Source organism: Marmota flaviventris, chromosome 5 (genome assembly GCF_047511675.1).
Source record: "Marmota flaviventris isolate mMarFla1 chromosome 5, mMarFla1.hap1, whole genome shotgun sequence".
NCBI classification, from domain to species: Eukaryota; Metazoa; Chordata; class Mammalia; order Rodentia; family Sciuridae; genus Marmota; species Marmota flaviventris.
The window spans coordinates 4,066,950-4,081,542 of NC_092502.1; the positions used below are offsets into that span (position 1 = coordinate 4,066,950).

At 54.3% G+C, this 14,593-nt stretch overlaps 1 protein-coding gene across 1 annotated transcript; it reads left to right on the top strand.

The window, feature by feature from the left end:
* Positions 1–1,973: 1,973 nt before the first annotated feature.
* Positions 1,974–8,383, top strand: LOC139705831 (ly6/PLAUR domain-containing protein 8-like). Its single transcript, XM_071612734.1, has 8 exons — positions 1,974–2,160; positions 2,761–2,862; positions 3,110–3,172; positions 3,231–3,413; positions 3,568–3,630; positions 4,615–4,773; positions 5,880–6,029; positions 8,030–8,383. Exons 1-8 carry the CDS (start codon positions 1,974–1,976, stop codon positions 8,236–8,238), a joined length of 1,116 nt encoding a protein of 371 aa, XP_071468835.1. The 3' UTR covers positions 8,239–8,383.
* The last annotated feature ends 6,210 nt before the right edge of the window (positions 8,384–14,593 follow it).

Here is a 14,593-nt window from a genome sequence, read left to right on the forward strand (position 1 = left end):
CCCTTGCGCATTTTGTCAAAGGAAGCCTTGGAGAAAGTCACTTCCAATTCGGGAGGCTGTGGAGAGGACACTGAGGGCTGGTGTAGAGAGGGTAAGTGTCACATCCTGGTGGCTGGGCGGTGCAACCTGTCAGCCTGAGCCCTGGTGAGGCCCCTCCCAGCAGGCAGCTGTGCCCTGCCATATAAGACCCATTCCCACACCTGCTCCAGCCCTCTGCCAGGATCTTCCTTCCTCAGGACAGTGTCCAGCCCAGACCCAGCAGGTGAGCCCCTGCCTCAGCCTGGGAGGAGCTGAAACCAGAGGAGAGCACCCAGGGCCAGCTCAGGTCGCCTGCAGGGGCACCAGGACAATTGTGGCAGCAGGGCCCCTGCTGCTGCTTTCTGAGCAGAGGGAAGGCTGGAGTGGAGGGCGGGCCTGGGCCAGGAGTGTAGTGGCTCGAAGTCGGCTCTCTGTTCTCTGTGTGGCTCTGAATCTTCAGAACCTCTGGGCTCCGGCTTCCTGCAAGATGAGCGCAGTGTGGCAGGAACTTGCCGGACTTTTGAAGATTTGGTGGCAGAACTTCACGGGCAGGAAGAGATTTCTGGGGGTGGACAGAGGCTGCTGCTTCTCAGGCCCACCCAGGCCCTGCCTTGGCCTCCAGCCTCCCTGCTCCCTCTTACTCACAGGGAGGCTAGCAGGCCCTGGGTCCCCCTGGGGTCAGCTGCAGGCTCTGCCTCTGCTGTGTGCTGGACATTTGGGACCCTCTGGCCTCTGTCCCTTCCCTCTGGTGGTGGTCGGTCTGTGCCATATGCTGAGCCTTTCATGTTCTCACTGTGGCTGCTCTCATGTCTCTTCCCTCCCCTCCTCCTCCCCAGGAGGCCCACCAGGACCTCTCCCTGCCCACATCTGGAGGAGTGTCCCTAAGTAAGGAAATGCAGGGTCCAGCACACAGCCCCGTGCCTGGTGCCCTGCTTGGCCTTCCCCTGGATCTCTAAACAGTGGACACTGAGGAAATGTGCCCCCATGGGCTATTTCCCCTTCCTTTTCACCAACCCCGACTAAGTCGGGTGAGGACCACAGTGTGTGTGTGGGGGTGTGGTGCAGGTGACAGCGGGGTTGTGCTGTGTGCTGGGCTCCTAGGGTTGCAGGGCCATAGCTCTTGGGTGAAGGTTGGTCCCTCCTCAGTAAGTGCCAGCTCTCATGGTATGGCATTGTTGGGGCTGGGGGACCTGGGAGGGAGTCCTGGCCTTGGCCCTGAGCTGGCTGCGCTTGGCAGCTTCCTCAGTCCTTGGACAGCCATGGTGATGGCCACTGTCCAGGAGGACTTGAAATGATGGAGAGCTCCATCTATGCCCTGGCCAGGGTGGTGGCCTTTTCCATGGGCTGCTGAGCGTTGGAGATGTGGCTCTGAGAAAGGGGACGCTCATTTGACCTGACCTCAGGAGTTGGCTCAGTAGCCAGCGTGGCCTGCGGCTACCATGAGAGGGCCAGCGAGGTGAGGGGGGGTGGGGGGTGTGGGGGTGTGGGGGGGCTTGCTCTGTGTGAATGACGGGCCAGGGGAAACTCCAGAGCTCTGACTTGGGATCCTAGTGATGACAGCTGAACTTAGCCATCCTCCAGGCTCTCATCAGACACTTGCAGGAACAAACGCAAGGTGCAGAGGGTCGAGTGACACAGGATGCAGAGTGCTGGAGCCTCCACTCCAGTCCTAAGGTCACAGGCGCCCAGGTGCTGACTCAGTACTGCCATCTGGTGGATGGCAGGTGGAGTGACGGTGAGGGGCCAGGCTGCACCCCAGCTCTGACACCACTCAGGTGTGACCCCTTAGTGTGAGAGCATTGTTTTCCAGGTCCCCAGGCGCTAGTAATAATGGCTGCCTGCTGGGTGCGGGGAGTGAATTACCCAGAGTCCTACGTTGAAGGGCTTGGGATAGAGTGGCTGCTCATCTGCATCAGGGTGGCAGTGGCAGCCTCAGGATAGCCCCAGGGGTAAGCATGGATGCAAGGAGACGCTGGCTCTGGGAGGGCGGGGACATGGGACTCCAGCATAGCTCTTCTCCGTGGTACTTGCTGCAGTTTGGGTCCTCAAAGTCCCCTGGAGTCCCATGTACTGAAGGCTTGGTTGCCAGTCTGGAGACCCAGGTGGGGGAGCCTGTGGGAGCCGGGGCTGCGTGGGCAGAAGGTAGGTCATGGGGGTAGCCCTCAAAGGAGATGTTGGACCTGAGCTCCTCCTGACTTTCCTTTGTGTTTCCTGCCTACCTTGAAGGGAACAAACCTCCTCTGTCACACGCTTCTGCCATGATGTCCTGTGTCACCAGAAGCCCAAAGCAACAGGTCCAAGTAACCGTGGACTGAAACCTCTGAAACCATGAGCCCAAATAAACCTTTCCTACTCATAAGTTGATTCCTCAGGTATTTTATCACAGCCGTGGAAACTAACTGACACAGATCTTATCCTCAGTGGGACTGGAAACTGGCTTATGTTTCCCGCTTTGGACCTGAGGTGGCTCCACAGGATGGGCCCAGGCTTTTCATTCTGCACATAGATGCTTCTGCAAGATTTGTGCTACGCCCTTGTTTTCTGAATCTTGAAATCCTGGAGAGGCATCTGCACTGAAAACGTGGACTCTAAGTCACAGCTGTGTGCTCCTGGAACAGGACTCTGATTCTTTCTGTCACAAATATGGAGCATATATGGGACTTGTTAGAGCATGATAAAAACCTCTTGGGGATGACAGAAATTTCTCCAAGCCCCTGAGTCGGCTCTCTTTGTGTCCTTCAGGCTTCACCCCTGGTGGCCCACCCTTGGGAAAGGTCAGCATCAGCACCATGAAAGTTGCTCTCACGGCTGCCATCTTCGCAGCTCTTGTAACTGCCACTGCAGGTGAGAGGACCGCAAGGCTTCTTTGGGGAAGAAGGCCCTTCATCTGTTTGGCCTGGAGCTTCTTGGTCTTTTGCTCAGGGGACCTCTCACACAGCCTCTGGTGTCAAAGTGTGGTCAGTGGAGAGCAGGGGACCTGTCCTTGTACCCTGCATTCCAAAGGGCCCCTCTGTGTCATCGATTAAGTTGGGGCTTCCTTTTGGGGAACAGTGGGGAAAAAACTAATGAGTTTGTCTCCATCTCACCGTAGGAGGTATGGGGGTACCCACAGGGCAGGGCCGCCAGCCCGTCTACATCCTCTACTGTGCCCAGAGTATGCTCTACCCATGTCTACTGAATTTTGACTGATGTTGGGTACTTTGTGTCCCCAGAATCCCTGAGTTGTGTCCAGTGTAGCTCGTGGTCAGGATCCTGTGCTAATGAGAAAGCCACACAGTGTGCTTCAGGAGCTGACACCAGCTGCGTGAGTTCCTCGGCCAACTTCTCTCTAGGTGAGCAGCACAGCTCTGGGGCTTGCTCGGGGCTGGAGCTGAAGAGGAAGAAGGACATCCCAGGTGGGGCTGGGTGAGCAGGGAGACAGGGTTGAGGTGGCTTCAGGGCAGGCAGCTCGTGGCTGAGCTGGGCAGCAGTTAGATGGGAACACACCCGAGCCAGCACAGATAAGCCTGCACCTCACAGAGAGGCCACTGTGGCGGGGACTCCCTCCAGGCCACAGCAGTGTATGCAGAGAGAGGCGATTAGTCACACAAGGAGGCAGACGGCTTGCCCCAGGTAAATGCAGCTCCCACAACCCTATCCCCTCTTGGTTTCCTTCTCTTCTAACAAACACCCCTCCCTCAGGCCTTGCTCAGCAGGCACCTTGACTGTTGCTCCCCCCACAGAGCAATGGAGGACGGGAGAGCCCTCGCACCTGCCCCATGTCAGCAGCTGTCAGCCTCCCTGTGCCTTGCCACTGTATTCTGAAGTGTGTGCGTGTGTGTGACATGTGTCTCTGTGACCGTAAGCTATCTGTCACCTGCCATTTCCCTCATGAGTATCCCACTGTCCATCCCTGATAAGACTTATAAGGTATGATTGCTGTATCATAATCACACCAGGAGATTAGCTGTGATCCCTTAATCTCCTCTAACCCCGAGCCTGGTACACTTTCTCAGCTGTCTCAGAGATGCCATGTGCGGTGAGCTGGCGTTAGAACGAGGACCCCCAGCCCACACTGAGATCCTCCCTCAGACCTGTTCTGTGGGTCTTGCTTTATGACGCTCCCCTCAGTTTTGTTGGGTCCCCTTGGTTGTTGGGGGAAGGGCCTGCTCCCTGTGGCTAAGTGCTTAATTGTGAACAGTACTTAATTGTAATTAATCTAGATTCACCATCAGTCCTGCACGGAGCCAGGGCTGCCTTGTTGGACAGCTGTGGTCAGAGGCCGCTAGACTCAATTCAGGTTCTGAGCAGGGACACAGGCAGTGCTGTGGTGTCAGGGCCCCAAACTCACCACATCTGCTTCCTTGGCTTTATGGAGGTTGAGACTGACAGGTGGCCTGGGTTACCAGCACCCCCCATCTCCAGGCCTCTCTCAGCCTCTGCCCATGTTCAGCTGGCCTCTCTGGGGCTCCTGGTCCATCAGGGCAGTGCCTGAGGGGAGCCTCCAGACCTCCAGATGCACTGAGCTGGGGTAGCGGCTTGTGATTCTGCAGTAGCTGTTGGGAGCCTCGCTGGAGCCTCTGGGCCCTGGTGACGGCTGTGCTTGCCTCTGTGCAGGAGAATTCCTCAGGCTGTACCAGGACATGTCCTGCTCAGGACAGAACTGCACGCAGGAGCTGGATCCCTTCACTGTCCACGTGGCTTCTGGGAAGCACGTCCACTTCGCCAGCCAGTGCTGCCAAGGACAGCCCTGCGGAAATGACAGCGATGTCCTGGGTGTGTGCTGGCCTGGGCTGCTGCCTGCCTCCTACTCCTGCCCTCTGTGCCCATGCCCCTTCCCCTGGGGGACCTCAAGTCCCAGAACTTCCTGCATCTCTTGGTGACGTTCCCTTCTGACGTACAACAATTACGTGAGGAACCAGTGTGACAAACTGGCCCTGCTACCATGCTGTCCCCCCTCAGTAAGGACAGGTGCTGGGAGCACCCTGATGTGCAAAGGGCAGTGGATATTCCTCGGTAGTTCTCAAACTCAGGGTCTCAGGTCTTCTGTGAAGAAGCTGAGGATCCCAGACTGCTTTTATTTATTTATATTTTATTTATTCACATATTTCTCTTAGAAGTCAAAGGTAAGAAAATACAGAAATCATGTACAATTCACTCAAAAAATAATTAGACAATGACACAATATGGTTTTAGGTAGAAATACTACATTTTACAAAACGAAACTGTTTTGCGGGTGGAGTGGTGTCCCTGGGTGTCCTGCAGAGCTCTTAGTTACTGGGGCAGCCGGCTTGGCTGTCTGCTCCAGCTGCTGCTCTGCTGCATCTCTCCCCCCATGGGCTCCGGAAACCCCGTGAGGCTCAGAGGTGCCCTCACAGTGGCCTGCATCTACAGACCCAGGACTCCCGGACCACAGTTTGAGCACTGCTGACCTAACCAAAGGCCTCCCTATGAAGAGATGAAATGTGGCTCCAGAGGTACAGTTCATGGCCACATCACAGAGCCAGTGAGCTCAGAGCAGGCCTGGTCTCCGTGCTTCCTTTCCCTCTTATCAGGATGATGAGTCAGGGCCTGCTCCTCTGTTCAGGGTGAGGCTTGACCTCAGACACCTGCTGGCCAGGCTCAGTGCACTTGGCTAGTGTTGCTCTTGGTTGTCGGTGCCACCTTCCTCTTCTCAGTCTACCCCCTGTGTCCTGAAGCCGGTGGCCTGCCAGGGCAGGTGCGTGAGGGCATGGAGTGTGGACACTGCTGAGACCTGTGTCTGGGTTGGGTACTGAGGCCAGGATCGGGGGCTTCTTATTCTCGTGTGGGTCCCTTCCCCCAGGGCAGGGACACTTTCCATGTGGTCACAGGTCCTTACTAATGGTTCTCACTCTGCCCAGTCCCTGCCCCAGATGACGGGTCCAGCAACACCATGTGCCCTGCTTGCTATGGACTCAACACGACTTCCTGCAGCGAGAAGACCCACAGGTGTAGTTGGGGACAGCAGTGTGTCCAGATAGAGGTGGACTTCACGAATGGTACGTCTAGGAGTCCAAGGTCCTTCATGGACTTGAGCTGAGAGCACATCAGGCCCTGGGTCACCATCCACACAGGGGCTGGGGGGTGGGATGCCTGACGGGGAGCCTTCTGGGGCACTGAGCCCTCTGTGGTTTCTGCCATCAGAGCCCAGAGCTCCTTCTCCTGTGCCCCCCTCAGGCCCTGTCCTCCTGTGACTGTGGTCCAGCCAGGCTCATTAATGGCAGCAGGAAACTCCTCACATTGCTTCTCTTCCTGGTTGCCATTGGTCTGTGGTGTGGATGGGGCCACTTATCTTCCTCTAAAACCTGCACTTCTCCACTCCACTGTAGGGTGTCAGGGCACCAACACCTGAGTATAATTTGACTTCACTTTTTGCCAAATGTCGTTTCTAATGCTTGACTGTGATCATGGATTTTTGGCTGGGGTCGAACACCAGACTTATTCTGAGTTTCTTTGTGCTTCTTGTTTCAAATAGAATTTACCTTTTAGAAAACGTTTAGTCACAGCAACATTGAGAGAAGACAGAGATTTCCCATCTACCCTACATGGCCCCCCACTGTCACCTTCCCACAAAGGGCATGCTCCTTACCAGGGATCAACTTGCATTAGCACGTCCTTGTTCCCAATGTCTATAGTGGACATCAGGAGTTTCTCTGAGTACGGACGATGCTGGGGTTTGAACAGGGGTGAATTGACATGTCCATGACCCCACTGCAGTGAGGACAGAGCATTTTCTCTATGTCCCTGGGTCCCAGCCCTGAGACCTCCATCCTTCCCTAGGAGACTATGGTGACTGCCGACCTCTGCTGTCCCTAAAGGTTTCCTTCCCTAGAATGTCCTGTGGCTGGCCACACAGCACGGGGTCTTCTCAGAAGGGCTTTGTTTTCATAGCAGGAGCATTTCAGGCTCTTTTGCTTTGTTTGGGGCTGCTGTTGGCCCCAGGGCCTCACATGTGCTGAAAACACGCTCTGCATGGACCTGCAGCCCAGCCAAGGCTCTTTCCCCGCCCGTGACTGGGGGGATCTGCGCTGCTCTGTTGTAATTTTCCAGCTGGGTGTGGGCAGAGGCTGCAGGGGAAGAACTGTCCCACTGGGGCCCCCAGGGCGTGACAGAAGTCCAGGCCAGCCAGCGTGACAAGGCCCTTATGAACGGAGCTTTTCTTGCTTGCTTGTCCTGCTCAAGATCATGGTTTTTAAAACTCTAGAGTCTTCCTAGCTCATTTTAATACCCACTCCAGCACGATCCTCGCTGTAAAACAGCCATGGGTTGCTTTCCACACTGGCCTTGGAAGGTTCCCTACTTTTCAGAGAAAGTCAAGAGTCAGCCTTGCTCCCACGCTGTGGCCCTGCTCTGATAAGAAGCCCCTCCACTTCCCTGAGACCCTCCATCCTGAGAGCTGCTCTTCTCCCAGGGTGTGGAGTTGCAGGTGACGGATCAACAGGGCCACATCGTAATTGTTCAGTAAAAGGTAGCACTACTGTGGCCACATCTTATATGCAAATGTCCTCGACCTTATTTCTGGAATCTAAATCTCCAACATGGAAAAGCAATGAGAGCCCTCAGGTTTAGAGTGGAGATGCCACAGTCTCCCTACATCCCTTCCATTGCCTTTTCCTTTTTTTTTTTTTTTTCCTCAGGGAAACCTCAGGCAGGGAGAGTCAGATCCAGAGAAGGGGGGAGTGAAAGCAAACCCTGGAAGGGAGGGGAGCTCAGGGGACCTTGGGAGTCTGAGTCTGAGCTCTGGCCCTGATGTTGAGGCGGCTCAGGACAGCTCTCACAGCCTCAGGGTCCTCAGGGTGGGCGGAGGAGGGGTCTGGGCCCCTGAGGTTCACCATTCCTGTTCCCTTTCTCTTTCTGCCCTTGACTCTGACTCCTCCCTGCTGCGTGGGGCCAGGGACAGACCAGCTGCAGGTCGAAGCTGCCAGCAGCAGACAGGAGTCAAGAGCAGGGCAGATGCGGGGAGTGGAGGGGTGGTGGACCTGACAGTCCCTTTGCCTCACAGGCCTCAAAGTTCAGCACCTCCTGCTGAAAGGCTGTTCCGACATCAGTAACTCCACCTGTCAGCTCCTGGGCACTGCCAACCAGACAGTCAGGGGAATCATCTTCCGACAGGTCCAGTGTTCACAAGCCTCCTTAGTCCCCAACACCAGCGGCAGCTTCAAAGCCTCCCTCAGCTCCTGGGTCCTTGGTAGCCTCCTCCTGCTGGGGCTGCTGCTCTGAGGTCCTGGGCCTCTGCCTCACTTGGGGACACGCCCACCCTTCTGTTCTCCTCCCTCTTCCTTTAGCTTAAGTCATAGGGCCTCTGGGTAATGCCAAGGGCCACGTTGACCTCCATGATTAAAGCTTTAGTTTATCATCTGCCAAATCCGTCCTGACGCATTATGGGCTGGGGTTGGTTTGAGCACCACTTCCCGCCTCTGAGCTGGAAGCAGAGCTTGCTGTTGAAGTAGGTGCATGTTTGTCTCAGGACCTGGAGTGAAGTGGCACCCCCGTTTCTCCACAGAAAAGTCTTAACTGGGCCTCTCCAGAAATCTTCACCATGGCTGATTTTAGTAGTGTCAGCAAAAGAGTCTCTGCGAGAGTCCAATGTAGATAAACTTCCTATTTTCATGTCGCCCTGTTTACTTGGCCACTGGCCGAGAAGATACCAGCACTCCAGGTGCTATACTGGATAAGTTTTTCACAAACGTATCCAGTATAGTACTTTGAAGAAATGTGCAACAAGGCCTCTGGCCTTGAGCTGGGCTTCACAGAGATGTCTACATTTTTAAGATATGTTACCAACTGGGCTCCATGGTAACAGCTGGCAGGGGGAGGAAAGAAAGGGGAGGAGAAGTTCTCCCCTTCTCAGGTGTTGTCCTTGAAGAGTTAACTTGCCCAGAACAATGAAAGAAAAAGCTGCTTTTATGTGATCTTCTGCGGACTGTGAGCTTCTGAGCCCCTCCCCTTACATGCTGTGTATAAAACTCTGAAACTCCCTGAACTCGGGGTTCAGGGGATTGACTGATTACAGCAAAAGCTGTGCCCTCTGAACGTGGCTGCAGCCAAATAAAACTGTTTCCTGCTGTCTTCAGTGCCTTGCCTCGTTTGTCCCTACAACAGGAGGATGTCCGTGCTCCTGGTCCATCGTGCTTCTGAGAAGTTGGTCCTTCATCTCTGCTGGCATCTTCCACTTGCTGCCTTGGGCCTCCCGTGTCCCACATGACACTGTCCCCATGCTCACAACTAGGTGCCCCTCTGATTCCCACAATGCCCCATGTTGACCCCAGAGATGACACAGTAGTTCCAACAGCTGACATCTGGCTCTTCCAGAACTGTCCAGGCTGTGGTCATCATGGGGGCCAAAAGAGGACTGCTGAAGACCAGAGCTGTCCCCTGGCCAAGCCTCCCCTGATGGGGACATGATCAGGTGTTGACGCTCCCCGTCTGGCTCAGTGCCTGTACTCTTGTGCAGAACAAATGTGGCAACAGAGCCCCAGTCCCTTTCCTCAGGGGACTTGCAGTCAACACAAGGATGTCAACTGTGTCAGAGACCCAGGGAGGAGAAGGCCCTGCAATCCAGGACATGACCGTGTTCAGGTTTAGAAAGTAAGGTGGCCTGGAGTGGCCTTGGGTGGAGCGTTGCTCTAATAAAGAGTTTAAATGTGCAGATCTGTGTAGGTCCCTACTGTCTGGATTGCTGACCACGCATCAGCAACAGAGTCCCCCCAAGGCCCTCTGATGGTGCTGCACCTCCACAAGCACGCTCACTCCCTTCTGCCTTTATTTTGAAATAATTTCCTACTTACTGGAAAGTCGCAAAAGCAGCACAGAGCTGCAGTCTCCCTGCCCGGGCTCCCCTGGAGTTCACTCTTAGGAACCAGAAACAGTTCCAGAAACTTGCACCAGGAGCGGGGCAGCAGGACATGGTGCTGTTGGCTGACAGGCTGCCTTTCTGAGTCAGCAGTTCTCCCTCCTGCCCTCTGTCTCCAGGCAGTGTGGAATGTGCCCTGGGCCTCAGTCCCCTGCCGAGAGCTGCCTGCTGGGATTGGCTGTTCTGAACCCTTGTAGGTGACAGCAGGTGGCGCCTGCTGCTGGGTGTTGACTGTTTCCCCCTCACAGTGGTGTTCTTGAGATCCCTCCTGTTGGTACCTGTATCAGAGGCTCATCCATGGATCCCACCTCTCTGTGTTGTGGTTTCTTTCTAACACATTTGTAACTTTCAACCAAGAGGCAGCACACTTGGTGCCTGGCAGAGTGGTACCCACCTGTAATCTGAGGCTCAGGAGGTTGAGGCCATAGGACTGCAAGTTTGAGGCCAGCCTCAGCAACATAGCAACACCCTATCTCAAAATGGAAAATAAAGGGTCAGTGGTGAAGCATCCCTGGGTTCAATCCCGAGTAAAAAATAAATAAATAAAAGAGTCAGCCCAGGTGGGTCTTTGCTGTTCTGTGCGGATTTCCTCTGGGGCAGCTCTGCTGGACATGGCAACTCAAGGTCAGCATCTGCATGTGGATCCTGTCTCCCTCTGTGCATATGAAGCCCCCACCCTGCTGCCTTTCCTGTGGCCAGTTGTCTGGTGCATCCTCAGGGCCACTGCCTGCCCAATGACTCCAGAGCACCCAGGTGACAGTGCCAGATGGAATGTTCTGCTGGAGCCCTCCTCTACGTGGCTTTGCCTGGTGCCTGGCACAGCAGCCTCTGGCTGAGCACTGAATCTCAGGCGGCTTCGCCATCTGCATTCCACCCCTAAACAGCTCCAGGCACTGCTGTGGCAGGTGGAGAGCAAGAGGAGCCGAGGCTGGAGGCCCACCTGAGCCTCCCCTGTAAATCTGAGTCCTTTCTGTGTGCTTGGAGGCCGGGGAGCTCTGGGGATGATGGAGGGCACCCCACAGAGGGAGCCCTGCGTCTCAGGCTCTGCAGGCAATGACACACAGCAGCAGGAGAGGAAGCCCCTAACATGACACTGTCCAAGGGCCTGAGGCCAGGGGCCACCAAGGGGGAAGGAAGGTGAGGGCCTCCTGGAGGGTGTCAGGAGGGGTCACCTGTTTAGGTGACAGTCACCAGTAGCAGGATGGGCTGCTCCTTAGGAGCTGTGGCCTGGAAACTACAAGGCCTTCCCAGTAGTCAACAGCTGCTGCTCGAGGTTCCTGACGTAGGCTAACCAAGCCGTCTCCAAGTAAAGGTTTGAGTTTGGTGATGGTGGCTTTGAGCTACTGGTCTCAGCCTGAGGGGAAGAAATGAACCAGCTGGGCCACACACAGAGGCCCTGTTGGCTGGTCTGGGGAACACCCTGCTCCCTGGGTGGTCCCATCTGGCCTGTGCCCAAGGAGACCCACAGGATGCAGCCTTCACCTCCTGCAGAGACATTTTGCTTCCAGGGCTGGTGAAGGTGGAGGAAGTAGGAACTGAGGAAGGAGATGGCAGGGCATGGAGGGCAGGCCCCTGGATTCTTGGTTTCGTGGGTAGTGAAGAGGACTTGGGGAAACTGCTGCAGGGAACCACAGCAGGAAGCAGGAGCTCTTCTGGGAGCCCTTGCAGTGCACTCCACCCATGGCCTCTGGAAGGGTTCTGCCTCTGTGGGCCTTAGCAGCAGTTTGGGTCTCCTCAGTGGGTCGGTCTGCAGTGGGCACCTCGGGGCCAGCTGTGCAGAGGGAGCAGCAGCATCCCTGCCTCCTGCCCTGCCCTGTGTCCCCCGTCAGCCCACCTGGTGCTTTCCAAGGAGCACACGGGGCCTGCTGTGTGCTGTGTTGGACACCCCGATGCCAGCCTCACATTTCATCACGTCCCTCTGGTTGGGTCCTCATTGGCAGGATGGAGGTCAGGGCAGAACTCTCCTGAGGGCCTGTGTTGAGAACTGACAGGGTTAGTATGCAGAAGTATTTAGAATGCAGCGGTGCTCAATTAAGACTAGCTAAGGAGATTGTCATTGTTAACCTGCCAACTCCTTCTTCTCCCAAGTAAGGGCATTAAAGGTCACACTCCACTGTCCACTCCACCAATAGTCCTCTCAGGCCTCCTGCCCGCCATGTCTCCTGCAGCCCATTCTGCACAGAGCAACCACAGCTGCCTACAACCCTGGTGGCCCCGGGCACACACACCTTCAAAACCTCCCAGAGGCTTGAAGTTGATTTGACAGCTCCTTCCGTGGTCCATGGGGTATTGCAGGGTGGCGGCAGGCCTGTCCTCGACCTCCCCCAGCACTCTGCCCCTGGGTGCCTTGCTCCTTGGCAGCTCCTGAGCTCACCGCATTCTCTGGTCCTCTGTGCCGGAAGTGCTCCGTACAAGGGTCTTCCCTGTGCCTGGTCCTCGAGGTCCTCACTCTTTGGATCCTGCAGGGTGTCTCAAATGCACTCTTTGCAAAGACCTTTTGGTCCCCCTCATTAATCCCTGAAACTGGGACTCTGGGCCTGCCCTGGGCGGCCTGAGTGGGGCTCCTATACGTGGGTGCTCTGTCTCTGGACCCACTGATGTCCAGAGGGACAAGTAGGGAGTCATGGACACCTGGGGAAGGAAAGTCCATCTTAGTGCCACCCGCAAGGTGAAGCACAGGCTTGAAACACTGGTGTCCAGGAGCCAGGCCCAGGCCTTGGGTGGACATTCTGGCTCACACCTGCAGGAAACCTCAGACACTGTTGCCACAGTGGAGCCTTCTCTTCAAATGTTTGTTGCTTTCTAAAATTGTGCATTATTTTAAAATATTTTAAATATAAGTTACTTTATTCAGGCATGTCTATGTTTTTAAACTTTACAATTGAATATTGAAAATTACAGGTAGAAAATAACGATCATGAACTCTCTTGACATTTTAGTGTCAGCCAGACACTTCTTCTCAGTTGGAACCCACGCAGTTCTGCATTGCCCTCTGATCCCGAGTGGCCTGGGCACCCCACCCCGCCATGAGCACCCCCACCAGCGCCTTCAGCCTTCCTTCCAGCCCAAAGTCTGCTCATCCCCCACTGTTGAGCATGAAGGCTGCCTCTGCAAAGGTAAGATGTCCTAAAGCCACGAGGCACAGGGGACTAACTCAAGAGGTGACCTGACCACTACCTACCTGAAGACTGTGGTCAAGGAAACCAGGGGTGCCCACCCATCCCAGCAGGCAGAGTTCCCCAGTTGATTCTGGAATTGCCCAGCCTGTCCTTTAAGGCACAGCCCTGCCCTGCCCAGGCAGGCTGGTTCCATGCATGGCTCCCAAGTCAGGATGCTCCTCCCCACTGGGTGGGGCTGCTTGTTTGGGTGCTGCCCTATTCACGAATCATTTCTGTACTCAGTTAAACCCTCTTAAAATTAATCTTTCTAGACTTTTGCATTTAATATGCCCACTCACTCTGCATGGGGGTTGCTAGTCCAGTGAAGTCTGACAGGCTGGTGGCGGAGTGTAGGGGAGGCACTTCTTGCCCTGGTGGCAGTAGATCCTAGGCATTGATGGGTGGCTTGGCCTTGGCTCACCCTGCCTGGGGAGGCACCACACAACCCCAGCTCAGGAGCCTCTAACCCTGAGAGGAGCCTCCCTCCACCTGGGATCCTGCTCTGTGGCTGAGCTCCACAGGCTGCAGGGCCTTGGGCCTCTGCCTGAGTCCCTGCTCTGGGTCACTTCCCCAGACCTCCTGTTGCCTGCGCTGTCAGGAGGGCCTGTCTTCTGAGCATGGCCATTACTTGGCTCCTGTGGCCCATCAGTGCCCTGGGTGACAGCTACTCAGAGCTATGAGAAAGAGCCATGCACCAGCTCTCTCTGGTGGGATGTTCCTTGGTAGATTCTCCAAATAGAACCACTTAGATACAACGCAGACATCTTTTGTTTATTTGTTTATTTGAGATTGTAGTTACACATCGTAGTTGGGTTCATTTTTACAAAGGCATACGTGAAATGAATTAGACTTCAATCACCATTTCCTGGCTTCCCCTATTCCCCCTCTTCTACTCTCTGATTGTCCTGTCACTTGTTTATTGATTGGTACTCTTACATGTATATAAAATTATAATTCCCTTCGGCCTAGTGATATAATGTGTTTTTGTTAAACTCACTCCATATTTCTTCCCATTCCCATTTCTCCTCCCTCCCTCTTATTCTCCAACTTTTATTCCCCTGATCTTTATATTTTTATAATATCTGACCCCCATCTTCTTTCCTTTATTTTTCTCTAGTTCCACATAGGAGAGAAATGATTTTTGAAGTCTGTCCCATTTCTTTTAGCATGACGGTCTCCATTTCCATTCATTTACTGGCAAATGTCATGATTTTCTTCTTCTTCATCGTGTATATGTACATGTTGTTCACCCCTTCATCTGTCAATGGGCATCTGGGTACAGTTCATAATTTGGCTACTGTGAATTATGTTACTATATACATTTTTAAGTGGCTTGATTGCTATAGTCTGCTGATTGTAGTTATTTTGATAAATACTAAGGAAAGGGATAGCTGGATAATATGCAGGTTCCATTCCAAGTCTTTTGAGAAATCTCCAAAGTGCTTTCCAGAGTGATTGTACTAATTTGCAGTCCCACCAAACAATATAAGAGTGTTCCTTTCCCATATATTCTTTCTAAAAATATTTATTCTGAAGTTTTTAGGTGCAAAAAATATGTTTATTT

What these genes read in the sequence shown, in the direction of transcription:
- LOC139705831 (XM_071612734.1), top strand. Translation starts at nt 1,974, where the DNA reads ATGGATGCAAGGAGACGCTGGCTCTGGGAGGGCGGGGACATGGGACTC. An exon ending in CATCCTCTACTGTGCCCAGA is followed by an intron (nt 3,173 to 3,230) that starts GTATGCTCTACC and finishes TTGTGTCCCCAG; the next exon opens with AATCCCTGAGTTGTGTCCAG. An exon ending in CACGAATGGTACGTCTAGGA is followed by an intron (nt 6,030 to 8,029) that starts GTCCAAGGTCCT and finishes CAGGCCTCAAAG; the next exon opens with TTCAGCACCTCCTGCTGAAA.